The 23839-nt window shown below is 35.9% G+C and overlaps 1 protein-coding gene and 1 pseudogene across 6 annotated transcripts in view; one reads left to right on the top strand and one right to left on the bottom strand.

Annotated features, from left to right (window-relative positions):
- RABEP1 (rabaptin, RAB GTPase binding effector protein 1) overlaps positions 1-23839 on the top strand; it is a 175377-nt gene that overhangs the window by 98929 nt on the left and 52609 nt on the right. For 5 of the 6 annotated variants that reach the window (XM_032498489.1, XM_032498486.1, XM_032498484.1 and 2 more), the window contains one exon: positions 18900-19028. The exons of the other annotated variant lie outside the window; for it this stretch is intronic. In XM_032498489.1, coding sequence (XP_032354380.1) covers positions 18900-19028 — 129 coding nt within the window. The remainder of the gene's footprint in view (positions 1-18899; positions 19029-23839) is intronic. 6 annotated transcript variants of the gene reach the window in all.
- Positions 3997-4724, bottom strand: LOC102511923 (annotated as a pseudogene).

Raw genomic sequence — 23839 nt, 5'->3', positions numbered from 1 at the left:
AGTACTTCATTTCTTTTTAATTTAAGAACACTGTTTTCTAAAATCCCTCCATTAGAAAGTTGTGAATATTAGAAAGTATGTCTTCTCCAATCTCCCAGAGGAAACCAGTATTAAATTTTTTGTCCTTGATTTTTCTCTCTGGTTACACAGATATGCTACCTATGCTCCCTGAAATGGACATGCTTTACATATGTGGGTCTACAACTTGTGTATTTCACATAATAAATGTTAGCTGTAATTATTGTATACCTGTAAGTAGTTATGTGGCCATGTAATGCGTTACAGGCACTACATGTGTTATCTCAGGAAATCTTCATATCAGTGAGGTGGGTACTATTATAGTATTTTATTGATAAGGAAACTGAAGTACAGAGAAGTTAAAAGTGCTTGGAGTTACATAGCTGGGAAGTGAAGGGAGCTAGGATTCAAATACAGGCCATCTGATGCCAAGGCCCTCTGGTCTGTTAGTAAGTTCCATGTTATAAATCTGCCTCATTCTTGTTAAAGAATGTTCATCACATTCATGTGCCACACATGATTTATTTGCCTGTATCTTTATTGATGGAAAGTAGGTTGCTTCCAGTTTTTTCATTTTATAAGCAGTTCTATAATAGATATTTTTGTACAAATTTTTTTCAGATACTCTTGCTTTTACTTCTGTAAGACTACTGGATTAAAGGGCATGAGCTCGGAGTGATTTAAATTTTAATAGCTATTGCTAGCTTGCTCTCAAAAAGTATCAATTTACATACCTGCCAACAGTCTGAGAGGGTGGATTTTCCCTACACTCGTACAAGTCCTGATAATGTCATTTGTTTTAAATTTGTGTCTTCTGATAGACAAAAAACAAACGAACAGATATGCTTCAGTTAACAAATATTTGTGTGCCTAGTCTATGCCAAGTCCCATGCTAGGCTCTAGGACATTCAGTGACGAACAACATTAAACCCAGTCACTGTTCCTAGGTAGTGAATCATAAGGCTGTTAATTAGATAATCCCAAGTATAAAACTATTCAACAAATATGAGTGTGTACTACTTGCCAGGCACAATTCTAGATATATGAAATACATCAGTGGGAATACAACAGATAATAAATAACCCTGCCCTAGTGTGGGAGAAACAGATATTAAACAACAAACATAAGCAAATCAAAGGAATTGTTAGATGAAAAGTGCTATGGAAAAAAGAAAAAAAAACAGGAAAAAAGCAGGGTAAAAGGAAGGGGGACAGGGCTGATTTTAAATAGGGTGGTCAGAGTAGCCTTATTGAGAAGATGACATTTGATAAGACTTGAAGGAGATAGAAGAGCTACTATGAGGCTTTCTGGAGGAAGAGTGTTTCAGACAGGGATCAATTTTTGTAAATGCCTTAGGGAAGGAATATGTTTGGCTTGTTTGAGGAATGGCGTGGAGGTCAGTGTGGCTAGAATGACCTAGTGGTGGGAGTGGGTGGGAGGAGGTGGGAGAGGAAGGGAGGGAAGAGTAGTGGGATATGAGATGAGAGGTAATGGAGTGGGGCAGATCTTGTAGGGCCCTAGAAGATTGTGAAGATTGGTTTTCTTTATGGGGAATCATTGAAAAGGTTTTGAGCAGAGGAGTGATGTGATCTGACTTATGTTAAAAAAAAAAAAAAAGAAACAAACCTTGTGGGGAGGATATAGCTCAAGTGGTAGAGTGCATGCTCAGCATTCACAAGGTCCTGGGTTTGATCCCCAGTACCTCCTCTAAAAATAAACCTGATCACCTCCTCCCCTCAAAATAAAAAAACTAAAAAATAATACATTAAGAAATAAGACATTACAAAAACCAAAAACCTCTCTGGCTGCTAGATTGGCAGTAGAGTAAAGGAAGGTAAGGGAGGCATTAATCCAGGAAAAAGACAATGAGGCTTGGGTGTATTGGTGGAGGTTATATTTTGAAGGTATGGCCAACAGGATTTGGATTAGATATGGGATGTAAGAGAGAGAGGATCACTCAGAGATTTTGGGGCTGAGGAACTGTCAGAGGTACACAGTGCTATGAATGCTGTAACTGAGGAATGTGAGCCAATAGTGAGTCCAGGAAAGGTTTCTGAGGAAGTGCCTAGAGCTGAGATGAGCAAGAGTCCCTTTTTTGGAAGAATTAGGATGAGTAAGAGAACTGAAGAAAGTGTGCCTGGGTAGAAAGAATGAGAGAGTCAGATAGGTATGGGCTGGCCTGAGTGAGCTTTAGCCTTAGAGCTGTAGGAGAAGCCGTTGAAGGGTTTTAAGCAAGTAGGTAAGATAATGGCTTTTTATTGATTTGTTTTTAAAATTAATTTATTTCTTTACACATAACTGAAGTGATGTTACAGTACATAATTTATTTACAACTGTGCAGTAATGTGTTGCAAAATAAATTATCTAGAAGGCAGCAAAAGTACATTGTAAATGTGTATAAAACCATACAGTGTTTACAGGTGCACTTTTTATGTGTTTATTTGGCTATGTAGTGTTTCAAGTTATGTTCTCAGAAAGAAATAAAATGGATAATGGCTTTTTAATTTGTACTTCCCTGAGAGTGATTATACATATTTATTTTTTCTTTTGTTGTACAGAAAGCTTTAATTTTTACATAGATCTATTTTAAAAAGTTATGGTTTCTGGGTCTTAGGAAGATTTCAACTCCCATGTTTATTTAAAAAAACCCTAATTTTCAACATTTTATAATTTCGTCTTTTATATTTAGTACTTTAGATCATCTGGAATTTATTTTTAAATTTAATGGGTGAAATTTAATATAAAGATTAACTAAACAGGGGATTACCTAGGAGAAAAAGGGAACCCTAAAAATATAAGAATAGTAGATATAGGGAGTAGCTAGTAGCTGCCTCTAGAGCTAAGGTAGAGCACCCAGGGAAGGAACACATCTTGAGGAGGCCACTCCCAGAACTGAGATCCGGACTCTGCAGCTGTGGCCCTCTGAAGGGCACAGTTCACAAAGCGACCACATCTGCAGAACTTGCTGGAAAGCCGCTTTCTGGCTTGCTGGGGAAAACTGCCTGCATCTGGAATTTATTTTTAATTTTTCTTCCAAATGGATAGCTAGTTGTTTTGAAACCATTTATTCAATAATCCGTATATTTGGTTTGTTTATTATAACTTGATCAATCTCCCAAACACTAAACTTGCAGAGATACTTAATCCAAAAAAAAGCCCTGAGCTTAACCCACACCCCTACTCTGATGTCCCAACACACAGTAGTAGTCTAACACATAAAAGATACGTAATATCTTTTAATTTGTATACCTTATCTGACTACCTGTGGATGGAACTGACTTTGCATCTTAAGGGCTCTGATTTCTAAAATACCTTGACTACACCATATGCTGGATTTTTATACAGTGAAATTTGATGTGCTCTTGTTGTATAATCATTAAATTGAGTTTAGTCTTCATGAGAGTATTTAGTAAACATTTGTTATGTTTGTTTTTGTGCAGTACAGTTGTGCCAGGTAATGTGGAAGGGATGTAGAAATGAATGAGATAGTTTTGATTTCAGGAATTTTGTGATGATTGGTAGAGGAATGGACCTTAGGCACACGAGTGTGAAATGAGGTATCTAGTGATGGAAGATAGTTGTCTGTTGGATCACAGAGGAAGCTGTTACTACAAGTGAATGAACAGGAAGAGCTATGAAAGAAGGTACTTTTGTTCAGTTTTCTCACTAAATACTTGAATCTCTTCCAAGTGGGACTGCTTTCTGTTTGAATGCCTCTGGAGAGAGAAGGAACTCACTACCTCCTAGTTTTGGCAAGTTCTAATATTTTGTTTATCCTTTAATTAAGTGGAAATTTGCCTCACCATTATTTCTACCCACTGGTTTTAGTTCTCTTCTCTAGGACCACACAGAGAAATCCAAGGCATTCTTCTCCATGTTAGTCTGAAGAAAACTGATGATAACATATGTCCTTCCTAAATATTCCTCTTTTTTTTTCCCCTTCAATTTGAAAGTGCTCATTGTTTGTTAACTGTCTGGATTACAAAAATAATCTTTATAGATACCTTAGTTCATCCTTCTAATAAGCCTGTTGATCTGGTCTACCCTGTTGCCAGCATGTCTACCTTCTACAAAATGGGTGGTCTTTTTCTTCATTCCACCCTATGGAGGAGACAGTTTGAAGGGCTGCAGGAAGTTGCTTCTTTGAAACATTTTCTAATGGTATAGATGTCATGAATCAAGTCCTCCATGAGGATGATGCCATATTTACCAAGAGATCAAGCCATCAACAGATTATCTGTCAGGGCAGTTCGCTTATTGATTTTGCGATAATCACGCTTATAGATCAGTTCATTTACTGACTTCGGGTTTGGGTATTCCCATGCAACATATGGTTCCACAATTCTCAGCATGTTAATTGAAGTTGAGCTTCACAAAGGCACCCTTGAAGGTCTGATGGAGGCAAAGAAGCTGTAGCACCTTTTGAACCTTCGGGCTCACACCATTGATACTTCTGATCCTGATGACAAATGCCAGTTTGGGTTCTGCAAGTACATGAAAGTTGCCAGCTTTGCTTGCCATCCTGGCCATTGTAATCTCAGTTCTGTACATGTGCCTGTATCCTTGTGGTAGTGTTTAGCTTTTTCATAGATAAGCTTCCTCCTTGCCTTTCGAAGCATCTTTTGGGCAAATGTCTTTCTCAGGCATTTGATCTTTAAGCTCTCTGAAATTCTTTCACTTTTTCTTAAGGGTTTCTGGCACAGCAGAAACCTTTTTCTTCTCTTGGCACCCTCCGTGGTTCCAGTTGGGAAAAAGACCTAAAAATTCTTTTTATTTCTCCTTTCAGATAGTTTTGAATGTACTTAACATCCTTTTGAGTTTCTTTGAGACAGATTACAGTTAATGACTACTGGAGGTACCTGATGTTCCCTAAATGTATTTAACCTATAGGGAGCAGCATAGAGATGTCACTGAAAGGAATTCTAAGGACTGTCTTGCCTTGTTTTACCGAGCAGGAAATTAAGGACTAAAGAAGCAGAAATGACATGCATTGTCGCAGAGCCAATACTAGAATTTAAGAGTGCAGGGGGGCTGTCACTTGTGTTGTGGTTACTGCTGCTTTGTGGAATGAACTTTATCTATATGCATCATTGTGACATTGCCTGAGAAGAATCATAGAATGGATATAACTTGATTACAGTCAGAACGTACAAGACTTTAAAGAATTTTTTTCTCTTTCTTTTGACATCTAACTTTTTCTTTTTAGTTTACTTTTTTAAATTTATTTTGGGGGGGGTGGTAATTAGGTTTATTTATTTTTAACAGAGTTACTGGGGATTGAACCCAGGACCTCATGCATGTTAGGCATGCACTCCACCACTGAGCTATACCCTCCCCCTGAGACTTTGTTGATAATCATTTATTTTTCTTTAATACTTTCATTCTTTAAACAAATATTTATTGCTTATGCTTACTGCTTGATGGGCATTGTGTCGGAGATACTACAGCAAAATGAAAATGTTCTTTTTCTTATGGAGCTTAAAGCCTGATGGTGAATAAAGAAAAACTCCCATGAGCAAAAGGCATTTTGTCTGGCTGAATGTGATGTCCCCAGCACAGTGCTTGTCATAGAATGCAAATGAGCTATAGGTATTTATGGAAAGGTAGTCAGAGGACAACATGCAGTTACAGTAATGTGGTAGCTCTTCCTCATTTACAATATTTTTTACAGCACGTAGCAGGAACATTTTGTATTATTCAGGAAGTTAGTTAACATAGGACGCTCCTTGCACTCTACCCTCACTGTACCCCAGGTTATACTGGAGAAAATGGTATTTGAATAGAGCCCAGGGAGTTGTGTAGACTGACAGATGGAAATGGCATCTTGGAGAAAGATGTTAGAGAAGAGAGAGCATCTTGCAGGGTGTGGATGGAGCACGTGCAGTGTGAGGTGAGGTGTGTGAATACTTTGGCCTTGTGGGAGCATGAGTCCTGTTTAGATACAGTTGTGAAAAGGGGGGTGTAATAGTGGAAAGCTTTGCTGCTATCTAAGGAGTTTGAGTTTCTAGATGATGTGGCTAGGCTTGCATGTGTTGATAGGGTAATAGTGTGATCCAAACTGTGCTAAAGGAAGCTTGCTTGGAAATTAGGTAGATTGGTTACACAGAGGATAGATTGGCAGATGACTGGTTAAGGAGATTGGTTAGGCTGTTGCTGTGGTCTAGGAGAGAGATGATGGGGTAACAACTTATGTCAGTGAGAATGGAGAAAAAGAAACAATGGATGTGAGAAATACCTGTGGAAGAATAGCAACTTGCTGAACATTTGGTTTGGGGTGCAGAGAGGAGAGAAATTGTGGAGGATTCTGTGACTGTAGATTTGATTTACTAATTTAGGCAACCAATGGGAGAGTGCATTTGGTGGTAGAAGGTGGCAAATTTGAATTAGTATGCTGATGTGGAGTACTAGTGGGACAGTCATATAGAAATATCTAGCAGATAGCTGGAAATACAGTTGGAGTTCAAGGGAGAAATCAGGGGTGTGGATTACTTCTGGTAGACAAATGCTTAGAAATCATTCTGGATGAGCACTGCTCATTGTTTCTGTTTGTTGCCTGTTGGATATTGTGTTGAGGGTATTATAACAAAAGAATAGACTATGAGGAAGGCCACAGATAAAACTAATGTTTGGATGAGGAAGAGGAAACCATTGGTTAATCATGAAAAAGCAGAGTTAGGAAGATTAGTATTAGAAGTCAGTGTTAGACAAAGTTTGAAGGATGAGGAGGTGGTCACTAGTGTTGATGCCAAAGAGAAGTCAGATGAAGACAGAAGTGGTCATTGAAATCAGCAATTAAATGATCCTTGTTGAAACTCCCCTTTTAGAAGGCCTGATGAAGAAGTAAGTAGGTAGAGGCAGCATGTATAGACTACATTTTAAACTTATGGTGATACACATACAGATGGGGCAGTCACTTGAGAGGGGCAGTAGGGTTGTGGCAAAATGTGTGTGTGTGTGTGTTAAATATAGAGATGTAAGTAATTGTAGATGCTGGAGGAGCTGCCAGTGGAAAGGGAGAGAGCCTGAAGATACCAAGAAGAAGATAAATGTGGACTAGGTCTCTGAGAAATTAAGAGCAGATAAGATGAATCAGGAGCTTGAGTATCAGGAGGAGAGACACAGATCTCATCCTCCAAAACAGAAGGGAAAAAGGAAAAGATGAATGAGAAGGAAAAGTAGAGAAAACTCTGAGATAGAAGAGAAACTGACTAAATGTAAATGTAGCCTCCTTTCTTTTATTCATTTATTCAACATACATGATTTGACTGTTAACTATGAACAAGGTGAAAAAGGTGCCAGCTCTCATGGAGGTTGTAGTTTTGAAACCTTTATTACAGTCAAGTAGATTAGATTGTTTATACTTGCCTGGGTTCCTCATCTTAACCACAGAACACAGGAAATAGTTTGGCTGACTATTTTCCCAGTTATCTTAAAAGTGATATAACCAGTACCATCCTAGATGCACAGGAGAGAAGTCAGAGAGCTGTGAGTATTAAGAGTTTAATTCTGTCATGGAACCTGGGTTGAGAAAGGCTGGTAGTGTACTAAGTACAGGATATGATTGGGTCCTTGAGGGAAATCTGATGGGGTCTGAAATCATGATATGCGTTGCTGTTCCTTTGGTTGAGGCTATTAAAAATCAACACAAATTTGATAGTTATCATTTAGTCCCCAGTTGATATCTGCTTAACTACTTTTTCTGTAAGCTCCTGCTACATTGATTATAATAAACTGCTGCTGCTGCCTCTCCCGACCCCCCATCCTTATCTTATATCTGTAACTTTCTTAGCTACTCTGGAATAGTCTGCCTGACACTACTGCTAACTTTCATTTTATTGTGAACCTAGCAAGCCTCCGTAGACAGTTACAGAAGGGACGTCAACAGTTTAGATCTGTATCTATTGCAGAAATTTGTTCAGCATTTATTCCTAACAGGTGAAAGTCCAGTCTTCCCAGAATACGTCCACTTTCTGTGGTAACAGTATTAGAAAATTCTTAATTTTGTTGGGTCCAGATCACTTTTGTGCAACTTCTACACCTTGGTTCTGACCTCATGAACAAGTCACAATTAGTCTGTTTTCTCTTCCACACAAAAGGTTTTTAGATACTTGAAGAGCTTGCTTCCATCTTGGCAGTTCTCATATGAGGATTCTGTACCCTGCCCATTCTTTGTAGCTTCCTCTGCTTGGCTAGCCGGTTGTTCTAATATGTAGTTTGCTAGTGCTCTTCTTAAAATGGTGTACCTAGAATAGGCGAAAATATTCCAGACATAATATCTATGTGACTTATGCAAAGAACAGCAAAAATGTTCTATTTTTGATCAAATAATCTATTTTGATCAACTCTTTTTAATGTATATTAACATTCCCTCAAATTTGTTTTAATTTACTGTATTATATTAGTTCATTGTAGTGACTATGATTTATTGAGGTGCTCTATGCCTTGCACTGTGCTGTGTATGTTTTTATTTTATTTTTTGAGTATTTACTATAGACCAGGCACTGCTAGGCACTGTGTGTACAGATATGGTTACCATTTTAAAAATATTTATTTCTTAGAGTAGTTTTACTTTCACAGCAAAATTGAACAGAAAGTACAGAGTTTCCTTTTACCCTCTGCCCCATCAGACTCCCCCACTGTCAACATTCCACACCAGTGTGGTGCATTTGTTAACAGTCAGTGAACTTGCACATCATTATCACTGAAAGTCCATCATTTATTTACATCAGGGTTCGCTCTTGGTATTGTACATTCTGAGGTTTGTTCAAATGCACAATGATACGTATCCATTCACCATTGTAGTATCATACAGAATAGTTTCACTGCCTTAGAAATCCCCTGTGTTCTACCTGCTAATCTTTCTTTTCCCCTAAATTCTTGGCAACCACTGATCTTTTTACTGTCTCCACGGTTTTTGCCTCTTCCAGAATGTCATATAGTTGGTTACACAGTTATATAGATTTTTTAGATTGGCTTTTTTCATTTAGTAATATGCATTTAAGGTTCCTTCATGTCTGTGGCTTGGTAGCTCATTTCTTCTTTAGCATTAATTGATACTCCATTGTCTGAATGTACCAGTTTATTCACTGAATTATTGAAGGACATCGTGATTGCTTCCAAGTTTTGGCAATTATGAATAAAGCGGCTATGATGCAGATTTTTGTGTGGATGTCAAGTTTTCAGCTCATTTGGCTAAATACTATGGGTTATAATTGCTGGGTCATATGGTAAGAGTATGTTAAGGTGGCTGTATCATTTTGCATTCCCATCAGCAATGATTGAGAATTCCTGTTCCACTTATTTGCTAGCATTTGGTGCTGTCTGTGTTGCGGATATTAGCCATTTTAGTAGGTGTGTTGTGGTATCTCATTGTTTAAATTTGCAATTCCCTAATGACGGACAATGTTGAACATCTTTTCAGATGATGTTCAGCTTTTTTCTACCTGTATATCTTCTTTCGTGGGGTGTCCAGAATTTCTGCTTATCTTTTAATTGGGTTGTTTTTCTTTTTGTTTAGTTTTAAGTGTTCTTTGTGTATCTTGGGTAACTGTACTTTCCAGATAATGTCTTTCAAGTTTTTGCTCCAAATCTGTGGCTTGTCTTATTTCCCTTGACAGTGTATTTCACAAACAGAAGTTTTAAATTTAGTGAAATCCAGCTTATAATTATTTCTTTCATGGATCATACCTTTGGTGCTTTATCTAAAAAGTCATTGTCATAACCCAAGGTCATCTAGATTTTCTCCTATGTTTTGCTTTAGGAGATTTATAATTTTGCATTTACATTTGCATTTTACATTTAGGACTCATTTTGAGTTATTTTTTGTGAAGGATGTAAGGTCTGTATCTAGATTCCCTTTCCTTTCCTTCCCTTTCCTGCATGTGGATATCCAGTTGTTCTAGCACTATCATCTGTTGAAAAGATAATGAATGGTGTCTTTCCTTTCACTGTTCAGTCGCCTTTCCTTCTTTGTTATAGATCTGTTGACTATATTTGTGTGGATCTGTTTCTGGGCTCTCTGTTCTGTTCCACTGATGTGTTTGTTTATTCTTTCACGCTATGTAATTTTAAATTTCTTAAACTTTTTTTTTTGCATCAGAGATGATAAATTCTTGTCAAACAATTTTTAAATGTATAATATGAAAGGAAAAGTTCACATAAGCTCATAAGCTCACCTCTCAGAGATAAACACTTTAAGAAAAAACATTTGAGTTTCTACAAGCTCTTTAGACGCATGCTTTTGTAAGAAAAAACATTTCTGGGTCCCACACCCAGAATTTCTGATTCTAGAAGGTCTGGGGTGGGGTCTGAGAATTCGCGCTTCTAGCAAGTTCCTAGGTGATAGTGATTTTGTTGTCTCAGAGCCATGGCTTGAGAATCACTGCTCCAAGGCCTGTGGCCTGATAGGAAGGACTTTCCTCTGGTGCTGATGAGCATGTAAAGCTCCACTTCAATGCTGTTGCTGCTTTCCCTGATGCCATTTTGCCTTCAAGAGCAAGACCTGTAACCTTATGGCAGCAAGAAACCTTGTTTCTTTATACTGTGCAATTCTGAATTGAAGTTGCATTTGTGTGTGTGGATTGGAGGGGCTTAGGTAACATGCCTGCATTCTGGTTTCAAGGGAGATTGGGAATTTGTGTTTGGCTTCTGTTTTGGGAAGCTGAAATTCATAAAATGGAAATGTCCTTAAATGTAGAAAGCCTTTCCAAAAAATGATGGGCAGCCATAGATATGACAGTTGTCTACCACAGCGGTGGTCTGCAGGGAGATAAAGAGCTTGTGCCAGAATGTAAATTAGTGCATTGCTTCCTTCATCAGAAAATGTCAAGTGAACTGAACAATGTGCTTGGTGTCTTAGTTGATCTTACATACTGGCACAAACTCCTTATCTCATTAGACCAGTAACAAACAGTCTGCATACCATAGTAGAGAAACACTGTGCTACTGTAAGAGTGCAAGAGAGAAGGGAATCTAGGGTTATAGATGATTGACCTTAGAGTCTAAGTTGGCCATAAAGTATGGTGATACTTGAAGCAGGCTGGCAAACTGGGAAAAACAGAGAATGTCAGAGAATTAGAGGTAAAAATGAGAACTCAAAATATCCAGGATACATCTTGCCTCCCCCCTCAAATAAGCTCTTTGAACAGTGCTGTCCAGTAGAGATGTAATGTGAGCCGGAGAATGTAATTCAAAATTTTTCTAGTAGCCACATTAAGGAAGTAAAAAAAAAAAAAACTCCAAATAGAAAAACAGGTGACATTATTTGTTAAAATAACAGCTTTATTGATATTTAGTTTGTATACTATCAAGTTCACCCTTTTAAAGTATATGATTCACTGATTTTTAGAATGTCCACAGAGCTGTGCGTCCATGACCACTAATTCCAGAACGTGTTCATCCCCAGAAATATCTGCATCCCAATGACCATTAGCAGTCATTCCCTATTCCATTCCTTCCTCCCCTAGCCCTTGGCACCCATTAATAGTCTCTGTGGATTTTCCTGTTCTGAATACTACATGTAAATGGAATCATACAATATGTAGCCTTTGGTGTCTGGCTTCTTTCACTTAACATGTTTTCAAGGATCATCCATCTTGCAACTTTATCAGTACTTTATTCCTTTTTATAGACGTGTACTGTTATTTTGTATGAATATACCACATTTTGTTTATCCATTCATCAGTTAGTGGACATTTGGATTTCCTATTTCAAGCTATTATGAATAATGCTTCTCTGAACATTTGTGTATAACTTTCTGTGGAAATTAATTTTAATAATGTATTTTATATACCCAGTATATTCCAGATTTCTTAATTTCTACATGTGATGACTAGAAAATATTAATGGGATATTCAAAAAATTTTTGTACTACTAAAGTCTTAAATTCCATGTATATTTCTTATTTAACACATATCTCAATTCAGACAGCCAGGTTTCGGGTGTTCAGTAGCTTCATGTGGCTAGAGACTACCATATTGGAAAGCACAGCCCAAGAAGAAACTCATGGAGACTTTTATGCAAAGTGGGGAATGTTGCAGTTTTCCCCAAGTCAGGGATATTTGCTTGTTGGCTTCTAGACAGATACACGTCTTGCTCCCTTTGCCTTTGATTTTTCCCAGTGGAATACTCTCCTCTCCTTTGCGTCTTCAAATTCTTGCTGTCATTTGAAACCCTGACTTATGTGCCCCTTCATCAGTGGGGTTTAGTTATTCCAGCTCACTTTTTTGTTTACTTACTTATTTAGTAAATGTTTATAGAACACCTTCCATATGCTAGCCACAGTTCTGGGTGTTGGAGATGTAGCAATGAACAGGATACATAAAGTCTCTGTTTTCATTCAGGGTATATACTCTAGTATGGAGCAATATTTAAACATGCAGATATTCAGAGAAATAATTTCAGACAGTGGTTAGTGCTATGAGGATAATAAAATTGGCCTGGAGAGAAAATCACTTCTGCTGTTACTAAGCAGTAATTTATTCTTATAATTTTAACTCATACCGCAGTAAAGCTGATTAAAAGATAATTTATGATAAAATTTACTAATTTTAAGTATATAGATTCATGAGTTTTCACAAACATATATAGTTTGTAACCATCACCGTAATTGTGTTATAGAATGTTTTGCCCTAAAAAGTTCTTTCATGTCACTTTGTGGTTAAACTCCCCCCACTTATGGGCAAGTACTGATCTGCTTTCTGTCACTATAATTTAGCCTTTTCTGGAGTTTCATGTAAGTGGGATCATACTTTTGGTGTCTGATTTCTTTGACTTAGCATGATGCTCTTGAGATTTACCCATGTTTTTGTTAAGTAGCTCATTCCTTTTTGTTGCTATATAATATTCCATTGTATGGATACACTATTATTTGTCCATTTATGATGGGCATTTGTGTTATTTCTGGTTTGGGGCTAGTATAAGTAAAGCTGTGAGCATTTGTGTACAAATCTTTGCCTACATGTTTTCGTTTGTAGGATTGCTGTATCATATGGTAGGTATGTGTTTGTAAGGAACAGCAAACTGCTTTTCAGAGTGATTATACTATTTTGCATTCCCACCTGGAGCCGTGCTGACACTTGGTTAATTCAAGCACAAAATAAGGATTAAATTTAACTTCACTGGTAGTGAATTCTCAGAGTTCCAAGCCAGGTCCTAAAGTGGCATGATGTAGTTCAACTTAGGAATGCCAGTAGATGTATAGACAGAAAACTGAATTCTTTTGGCCATTCCTTAAGTAAACCTGATATTTAAGTTTTGAATAGCCTTCTTTGTCTTGTAAATGGGAAACTAAAATATTTAAATATTCAAATAGTTAGAAAGTATATCTGCTTATCAGCTTAGTAAGAATCATGGCTTTTCATCTGGCTTGACATTTGGTGTTTGAAATACTTGAGAAATAGAATAATACCAGCTTTTACAAATTGAATAGATAACTGTTTTTTCCATGCATATTTATATCGGCTGCTGAACACAAACTTTTGACAGTTATGGTAAATTGGACTAAATGTAATCAGAAATTGAGGTGATTTAAAAATTATCTGGTAAAATGTATGAAATTGTGGTTGAACTGTATTGTGTATCTTGACTAATATTCAAAAATGTCTGTAGTTCAACCGTATAGTTTATATCTTTATATGGCAACTGTTTAAGGCTTTTCATGTTCACATTTTCAGTATGTATTCCATATGGGAATACATGGAATATAGCTTTACAGCCTTATGAAAAATAGGAATAGAGCCTGGAATATAGTTTATACTGCCTTGTTCATCCACTGAACATTCACTGAAATACCCATTCTTTTGCTCAGTTATTTTTCTCTATTTTTAACTTTCTCTCAAAACTTTGTTTACTTGCTTGTCTTCATTGGTAACTTTGCTTAAATACAACTTCTGGAACACTTAAAAAAGAATAGATTATTAAGTAAGTGGTTTGTGAACATTTTAGAAAATAAAATGATTTTGTATTTATCACTAGGAAGGCTCTCTAGAACAAGTTGATCCAAATGTACATCTCCCACTTTTTTTTTAGCAGAATTATAAACCTGATACTTAAATTCTGAAGTTGTTAATGGTAACTATCATTTGAGTGCCTTTTCTATGTGAATTGCTTTTATACGATGGTATATCTAAACCTCATAGCATGTGATATTCTGCATAATGGGTATCATCTTTATTTTAATGAAACTATTTGCACTAGTTCATATAATGGAAGCTTGGGTTTGGATTGAAGCACAAGCTTCTCTGAGTCTGAAATTGTAGATAGCTTTTTTTTTTAAATTCTAATAAGGCATTTGATTATACTGTTATGAAATCATGGATAAAATGAAATGTGATTTGATACTAATAGAGTGTGAATTTATAACTAATAGAGCAGCCTAGTAAATCAGTATCAACCTCTTCTGAGATCTCAGGTGATGTACCAAAGGGTAATATCTCTACGGAGGTTGAAAATAAGAAAATATTCTTAATGTCCTTCGATTCTTCCCTCATTTATCCTTGCCACCCTTGCCACCCCTCCCGCGCCTCACCCAAATCAGGGTTTTCCATGGTTTGTTCTTAATTCTACTTTTGCCCTTTTGAAGGGCAGAATAGTTTTTCATTATCTCATTTGCCACTTGAATTAAAATTTGATGCCAATTTGTTTTTCATTTTATATTTTTCCTGGATTTATAACAACATTTTCAGGTAGTTTACATAAAACAGCTAATCTTTTTACATGAGAAATAATTGGCTTTCTTATTTGAAGCCCATCATTTTAAGTGTTATCTTTTATCTGAAGTATTATGGCACCTAATTATTTAAGAGAGTTGCAAAAATTAATGAAAGAATAGTAAAAGAAAGTAAGGATTTTCACTTTGGTTCACCGAAGAAGGCTAGGAAGTTGTTCTGTGTAAACATCACCAAATTGTTTTAGAATCGGTTTATATGAGTAAATGGACAAGGTAAAAGGATGAAGTTCCTCAACGTTGCTAGTTAGATATTTGGAGGATTATATAAAGTGAAATGACAACTGTCTGTTGTACTGAAGAATTTGTGATTATCTTTAGTATTACGGAAAAAGGGATTCCCAGGTGCCATATCTATTTGCTCTAATACCATAAAGTGACTGGTAATGTTAACCCAATACCTGCTTATGGGCTGTGGTGTTTGTGATAAATATTCTCTAGATTAGTAATCCATGCCATCCCCACCCACTTTACTTTCTCCTTTCTTTGTGAGGCATGCTAAGTAATTGTGGATTTATTAATTATTCCCTAAACAAAGGACAATTCAGTGCGTAGATCCACTGCAAGTAATAATCATTTCCAGTAATTCCTCAAAGAAGCTGGACAGGATAAGTTTTCAGAGTACAGAGAGAAAAGGTGGTTTGCTAGCTGGAAGGTCTCTTCTGAAACAGAAGAAATTATGTTTTTTAGAAAATTTATCTATTTTAGCAAATTGCTTGTCCTGGAAAAATATAATTGTAGTTAAAAAATGATTATTTAGTGTGTTTAAATATTTCAAGACCATTGAAGTTAATTATGTGCACTTTTTATGGACAGAGAGATTGAGATGGAGCAATAAGATAAAATTGTAATCATCAAAACTAAAAAAAAAAGATGAAGCACTTTATTACCTTTTAATGAATTTATAATTTTTAAATTATGCTTTGATTCAGAGAGGCAACCACTCTGAATATAATTTGGCGTGTTCTTTCCGGTCTTCTTTTTCTATATATTTTTCCCATAGACCATATTATGTAATATATAATTTTGTATCTTTATTCTTTTAATATAAAATTTCTGGCTTGGTATTATTCCATTGGATAGATGTACTTACCATACTTAACAGTTTCGTTTTAAAACCCAGTGATACACAACTTAAGACTTCCGAGTTTCAGGAACTGTTCAGATTCTTTTGTTCCACTGGAGTTATGCTTCGTGTTTTTTTGGTTTTCTGGTTTTTGCTTGAAATTAGATCTTGAACATTAGAAAGATTCTGGTTGTAGTAATGTTTGACCTAGACCTTTTTTTTTTTAATCTTTTTTCTTTTCCCATTGCTTATGTCTCATCAAATTTAATATAATGTTAAAGGAATGTAATAGTAGGACCCAGGTTGGGGCTTAGAAATACTTTTAAGTTACTACATGTTCTCCCATTCATATCAAAATTAGGGGAAGAGAGGTATCTAAGAATTATTGAGTCTTCCCTTCATTTATTTGCCACATTATTCTTTTTCCTTTCTGTATTGTTGCTTAATTCAGACATTTTGAATAAATGATGTATTAATTTTTCCCTCTGCATGTCAAGCATTAAAAGAAGCCATTGCATGAGATAGTGTCCCCCCTTTTATTATTACTCAGTGAAGGTAGCAATATACAGAATGTGTGGAATGTTTAACAAAGGCTGATGTACTACTAATAGCTCTCAGCTGTGAGTTACAGCAGGCTTAATGTTGAAGGTTGGCGTTAACACCAGTTAATTTGTCAGTGATGCTAGGATGATACATGGTAGTTGGGAAGGATATGAGCTGGAAGTCTGAGCATGGAACTGAGTCAGAATCATGAGGTTCGAAGTAGCTTCTGGTTTTTTGTGGCTGTATACAAAGTCAGTTGATCACTCTGTTTTCCCTTATTCATTAAATAAATATCACTAGTTTATAGCTAAACTGTATCAGTTTTTTTTCTATGTGTTGTGCCAAGTGCTTTTTACATGAACTATTAGGTAATTATTATGAATTGCTAGTCACTATGTTAGAAAAAGTATTTTGTGTGATGAGATCTATTTTCAGTTTGACTTGTGGTTGATTGCTGATGCATTAGGATATGCCTGTTTGTAAACTTTCTTGCTGTCTCATGCAAGGTAAATTGGTTTTTCTAGCTGTAGCAGTAGAAGCGTTCTTATAAAAAGCAGTTGTTTTGGCCTTTTTCTGTGTTTTAGAATTGTAGTATTTGTGGTGGATTTTAAATTTTTTTAGTTAAAAAAACAGAGGAGAATAAGGGAGTTCCTTAGTATATCCTCAAAGGGATCATGATTCCTGGAATTGAAATTTGTCCTGAATCCTGGAGAGAGGCAGCCAGACCTGTGGGTGTAGACTGTGCCTGGTGAGAGCCAGGACGGGGTTGGGATTAGTGGAAATACACTTAATCTTGGCTGTAATTTTAAAGGCTGCATTTTAGTTTTTTATTATTTCATTAGCTTCAGTCCCTAAATATAAATATAATGTTGAAAGGTATGGACATTGTGTGTTTGTGTATGTATGTGTATGAGAGTGTGTTTGGCTGGAAGGTATTAGTGGATGGAAGTGTACTTGTTAGGAAGAAATAAAAACAGAGGGATCTTGCTTTTTCTTCTTTCTTAATTCCCCAGAGTTCTTCCCTACCCTGTGCATTAATCAGTAGCTACCAGTAATTTTAAAGTATTAAGTGGAAAATTTATTAATTTATTTAACATTTAGATTTGGACAGTAAAGTTCTAAGACAAGTAAATAGCACAGAAAACACATTTTCTTCATGATTTCAAATGGTAAATATTAAATAACTACACATTTCTCCCTTCCAATGGGTTCTCCATCTCTGTTTTTCTCCCAAGGTTATCACATGTTCAGATGACCAGATGTTATTGTTGGCTTTGGCTTTGACTTAAAGATCCTAGATATTTGCTCCTCAGAATGACTCTTTTCCTTTAATGACATGGAACTCAAAGCAGCAGTCATTTCCTCTTTCTGCCATGGATTACCTTGATACCGTTAGATCTGTAGTGAGGCTAGTCTGAAGATGTCTCGGGAACAAACAAGTACTGGTTTTTGTTAATTATTTATTATTAAAGGAGTTGTAGAGAACTTTGAAAAGCACGTAGAAGAAATTCATGAGCCATAATTCTGTTACTCATAGACAAATCATTGGTGCATTTTTTCCAGGCTTTTTTCTATGTACTATAACATTATAAGCTCAGTTAAGTTGAATGGAGTGTAGGGCCTTCAGAGATAATCTCAGATCATGGTTAAAATTTTAGGAAATCATCATTATCTGGGATGGCTTATTGTAGAGAACTGAGACCTCTGTTGATCAGGTGATCCAGCAGTGGTGATAGTTCTGATAAGAGTTCCCTGGAGCAGTTAGGGTCAAGCTTTGTGGCTGGGTTGCTGTTCGGGAAAAGGAGGAGGTCAAGGGTTTGGACTTCTGTATTTCCCACTCCTTGCATAAACCAGAAGACCCTCTGGGTTTGGTCAGGATAGGCATTTATATAATCAGCTGTGGCCAAATTATAGAGCATCTAAAATAAAAAATATGTCCCAATCCCTGCCCTACCACAAACAACATTAATCTAAAACCAGATAATCTCCCAGTAATTGAGAATTCATACAGAATGTACAGTTCCATATCCTTTCTATATGAAAGGTTTTTTGATTACGATTTGGATGTAATGGTAATGAATCATCTTGAAATTGGGAGAGTCGTTCAGGCTGGTAGGGCTGTCCTAATCAGAGTAACCTTTAGATTTTGCTCGTAACACTTGAGAGAAACAGACCTAACAAGTTTGGCAGTGGGTTCATTTGTGGGATAAATGGCCCAAATAATATTTAACAGTTCCAGCAGTGAATCGACATTCCGTCAGTTATACGAAGAAACTTTAGAAGCTCTCTTTTGGGAAACTTGCCTTATGTGATTCTTTGTATACATGCTGTTTCACTTTACATGATTCATTCACAGTGTGTATATTACATCTAATAAAAGAGTCTCTTTTTTTGAAAAATTAGAATTTCCTAGAATATATTGAATCTTTGGAAGAAGCTTGACTACTTGTTTCATTATAGAAATGTGCAGCTGAAATTCAAATTTATTCTTGTAATTTAATTTATAAATAAACGTTATTACTTTTTAACTGGTATTTTTCTTTCCAGTTTCTCTTCAGCAACGGGTAGCAGAATTGGAAAAAATTAATGCAGAGTTTTTACGTGCACAGCAGCAGCTTGAGCAAGAATTTAATCAAAAGAGAGCAAAATTTAAAGAGTTATATTTGGCTAAAGAGGGTAAGTTTATAAGCCCCCAGCCCCCATACTAAAACTGCCTTAAAATGTCAATTTCTTGGTAGTACAATGTTAATTTTATCATTGAGTAAACCTTGATTTTATTTCTACATACGTTGTATAACAGAAGACTATTTAGAGGCTAAGGGTTAAGAATGAAATTGAAAAATAAGTTGAAAAATGCATTATTCAGATTTTTGTCTTTTGACCTTAATGATGAGATTTAATATGGTGGGCTAGGTAGTCCTGGGACACAGGACTTCCAGTGCTCTTAACACTTGGGAGATAGCCCCAGGCAAGTCAGGACTGTTGGCATTCTAATAATATCCTTAGCTGTGTTGTATTAAAACTGACATTTCATGTAATTTATCCAACAAATCTTAATTACCAATAAATATGTTTAATACCTATTAAGAGGCGGACATTGTGCCTAGGTGCTGGGTATACAGAAGGGGCAGATTTGTGTGGTTTTTTTAATGCATACAACTTGAACTCTAGTGAGGGAAACAAATATTAAGTAATTATGAGTTATTTAAAAGATGTAAACTGTATAAGGCAAATATATGAGTGTATCGTTAGGGAGACTAATCTGAAGAATGAGGGAAAAGAAAGGGTTTACATTTTGGGTACTGACATAGGAACACATAGATGTAGTTTCCACAGCCCTCTGAGTGATTGTCAGCGTGATTGTGGAATACCAGCATCCACATTACTGTCACCTGGGAAACTTGTTAGAAATGCAGAATTTTGGGTCCTGTCCCAGATTTTCCTAGCCAGATCCTCTGGGATTAGGGTCTAGCAGTTGGTGTTTTAGGACGCTTTCCAGATAATTCAGATGCACAGTAAATGTTGAGAACCACTTCTGTAGTCTAGACCAGTAGCTCTCAAACTTTAAAGTGGATAAAAATCACCTGGATACTTGTTGGAACACAGTATGTTGGGGAGGAGTCTGAGAATTTGCATTTCTAATAAGCTTGTAGGTGATTGCAGTACTCCTGGTCCAGGGACCTCAGTTTGAGAACCACTACTCCAGACTAGTGATCCTCCAATTTTTAAATTTATGTATTCCATAAAATGTTTATATACACCTCTCACACCTTTTAGAATTTTTAATTTTAAATTTAAAAGGATATGAAGGATGTAAATTTTATCATACTGTTAATACTGACAACTTAAATTAAAACTTTATGCTTTTAAACATATCCAGTAGAATCATTGTGATTTAATATCCATCACAGCCATTTAATTAAAAAAAATGAATAAACTCTTCAGAAATTTCACATTTTTCCCTTCTTATGTTAGTTTTTTTTAACATCCCCCTCAGAATTTTATTCTAAAAAGTGTTTTTTAAGAACAAACATGAGTGTGCGTCAGAATTTTACCTCCAGGGTTTATTAAAACAAAGATTACTGGACCCCATTCCCAGAGTTTCTGATTCACTAGGTCTGTGGGATCCTAGAAATTTGCATTTCTAGAAAGTTACCAGGTGATGCTGATGTTGTTGGTTCAGGGATCACACTTTGAGAACCACTGGCCTAAAGTAATATTTTGTGCTTGAAAGCCATTAAAAAAAATTGGTCAGACTTCTCTGCAATAAAAATAATGCATGTAAATTTCTTTTGTATTACATTACCATTACAGTTATTTAAACGCACAGTTGATTACATCATACATACTGCCCACATTTAAAAATAAGCTGTAAAAATTATTGGAAGTGTACATCTTATGAGCTGTGTTGGTTCCCCCTCCCAATTAAATCATTAACCTCTAGTGAATATTACTAATGTCTAGACAAAGATAAGTTTCAGTTTTTTAAAAATAGATGTAAGTTCAGCCCTTGATCTTGTAAATAAATAGATGGAAATGTTTTTTTTTTAATAGTGATATTTTATTCTCTTAACTCTTTCTGAATTATATTAAATCACATAGTGCTCTAGCTTCAAAAATAATTTTATTCCATTGGCTGACAACTCAATTAAATCTTCTTTCAATTTTGTTGAAAGCAGACTTTGCAGTCCACGTGACCTGCCAAAAGATTTGTTACCCAGTTATTAGTCATTCACTTTTTTTATTACTGACATTGATATTTCCAATTATTCCTCTGGTTTGATGTCACAAAGGAGTTTTGACACAACAGGGCAGTGAACTATAGTAAAACTCAGGATGAGTGAAAGGTTTTCATTTGTTAAGTGGGAGCATGGTGTTAAGTAAAGGGAGGTGGACAAGGAGAATCTACACTTAAACACCCCTCTGTTTCAGGAAGGATTATTTATGAAAGTTGAAGATCTAGAATTTGATTCCTTTAAAACAGCATGTGCCTGGAAAATCTTTGCATATCCCCTGGGTTACATAAACCTTACTTTGAAGATCACTGTCCTGGAGTGGTATTATTCAGGCTACAGATTGTAACTCACTGATGGATAACAAAATGAGTGGGTTGTGACCAGCAATTTTTTTAAAAAGAAATAAAATGGAAAATAACAGCATATTATTTACTTGGTAAGTTTAAGTAAAAGTAGAACAGTGTACACTTGCATGTATAGAGTTGTGTGATAAAATATATTTTTTGCTGTGAATTGTGGTAAAAACAGTTTGGAAGCCACTGTTCTGTAAGACGGAAGATTCCTAGGCCTTACAGAATTCAGCCTCTGGCTTGGAAAGGTTTACTGACTGTAGTATGGGATGGGATTCTGTTTTCTCATGAGTTGCAGGAGGGCTGTTCCCTGTTAATTTTGTTCCTTCATAGGCTGACAGGGAGATGAGAAAGCTGGTATTCTTTTCTAGGCACGGTGGCACTCTGCAAGACACTGTGGAGGTTGGGATGAATGAGATAAGGTTTTTATCTTCAAGAAAGTATAGTCTATGGGGATAGGTAATACATTTTGCACAGTATCATCCTTACTTGAGTGTATGTAAAGTGTCATGAAAAGTAAGTTCTGTCTGGTTCTTGAGTATGTTCATGTGAATTTGTTAACATCTCCCTTTTAAAATTTGTTTTGATCTTGAATTAATGTGGTACTACTTTAAACTCTGTGCAATGATATGTTCTTGTCAAGATGACTATAATACCTTTTAATATATATGTATGAGGTCATGGCAGTATTTCCTTTGAGGACCAGTTCAAACTCACTATGATACTGGCCTGTGGCATCCTCTTCCATTTCTCACACCAGTAAATCTGTTGCTTCATCATCTTCTCTACAGTCTTTTTTCAGTCTTTGCTCATTCAGTAAATTCAAGTTTATCTCATCCAAAGTTTGTTCATTTTGCTTTCTGTTTTTCTCTGTCCCCAAATAAAGCCGTTATGTTTTTCTTTGTTTTCTTATGATAATTTTTGAAATTACAAAATTGACTTTTCTGTAAAATTTTGAAAAAATGAAAATAAGAACCCCTCATTTCTGAAATACATTATCAGTTGCAGTTTTATATCTCTTAATTTAAACAACTTGTAATGTGGATTCATTCAAAAACATATTTGGTATGTTAAAACTTCTTTGACTACATATAGACCCAATAAACTTTATGTGTACTATAGTATCTTTACTGTCTGAAGTTCTCAATGAACTTAAGTTGGCTATAGAGAACAGGTGAAGTAACTTTCTACAAAATTTCAAAAGGAATAATGTGATCCTCTTTTGAGAATTTTGGTGTCATTTCTAAAGAAATTGCACACTGTGGAAAAGGTAAATGCTGATTTAGTTTCTGTCTTGGCTGTTTGCCTGTATCATTATAAAAAACAGATTTAAAGATGTTCTCTAAAGAAGCAGCTTATATTATTGCATGAGTATAAGCCTAGTCTTCTGTGATTTTCACAGGTGATAAGTTATAAGCCATGGTTTTAATGTGTTCAGCAGTCTTTGTCTATTTTATCTTTCAGCCAGCCAGGTCAGAGTAACCCCAGAAGTCCAAACGCTGGCGGGCGTTTTTCCCAATAGGAATAGCTTTTGCTTTGGTGTTGTAATAGCTGTGCTTTCGTTTATTTGGGTGAAATATAAGTGCAAATAGCAATGAGGAGTACTAGTAAGAGATTATTACATTTTAACTCCTCTTACTGACTGTTCTGCCTTAGTACCCATTCTTTTCCCAGCTGACTTCAGCGGGGAATGTTATGACTAGTTCTGAAAGTTTTGTTGCTTTTCTGTTGAACTTAAAAAAGGGATTTAGCTTTAAAAAAAAAAGTATTTGATTTAGCTTTCTCCTTTAACCAACTTCAGTACAAAGCTTGGCACTGCAGCAGTGTTTGTGCTTTGTGATTTGGAAATCCTCAGTCTTGGGCAATGAGTAAGAGCCTATTACATGAAGCAGCAAACAAAAGGCCACAGAATTCTCAATTTGAAGCAGAAGAGTAGAAATAGAGCTCATGTTAACCACCAGAAGACAGTGAAATTTTCTAGTGGTTTTTAAAAGATTTTGTACATGGTCATAACTTACATAAAGCTCTGATGCTAACTAATCAGATCTTCAATAGTTAAAAGCTAGGTTTTGGAAGATATTTGTGGTTCACATACTGTAAGTTTGTACTTAGATGTGGAAATAAAACTAGATTATGTTTTAAAACTTAACCATTAGAATCTTGGAAACATACATAAATTGAAATAAGGGTTAACAGATTGTTTAAACTGTAGACACAGAGAGTTTGTAAATTAGAAAATGATATTGAAGGGTTCTCTCTCCCGGTGAGACAAAGAGAGAAATGTCAAAGAGCAGTTGACGTAGAAGATGAATTGAGTCTCTAACACACTTCTAAAAAGGGTTCCAGGAGAAGAGAATGGAGGGAATAGTAGAGAAAATTTGAGGATATAATAATAGATTTT

The sequence above is a fragment of the Camelus ferus genome, chromosome 16 (genome assembly GCF_009834535.1).
Source record: "Camelus ferus isolate YT-003-E chromosome 16, BCGSAC_Cfer_1.0, whole genome shotgun sequence".
NCBI lineage: Eukaryota > Metazoa > Chordata > Mammalia > Artiodactyla > Camelidae > Camelus > Camelus ferus.
Note: the sequence above shows the minus strand (reverse complement) of the source record. Positions and strands in the feature narration are given on the sequence as shown.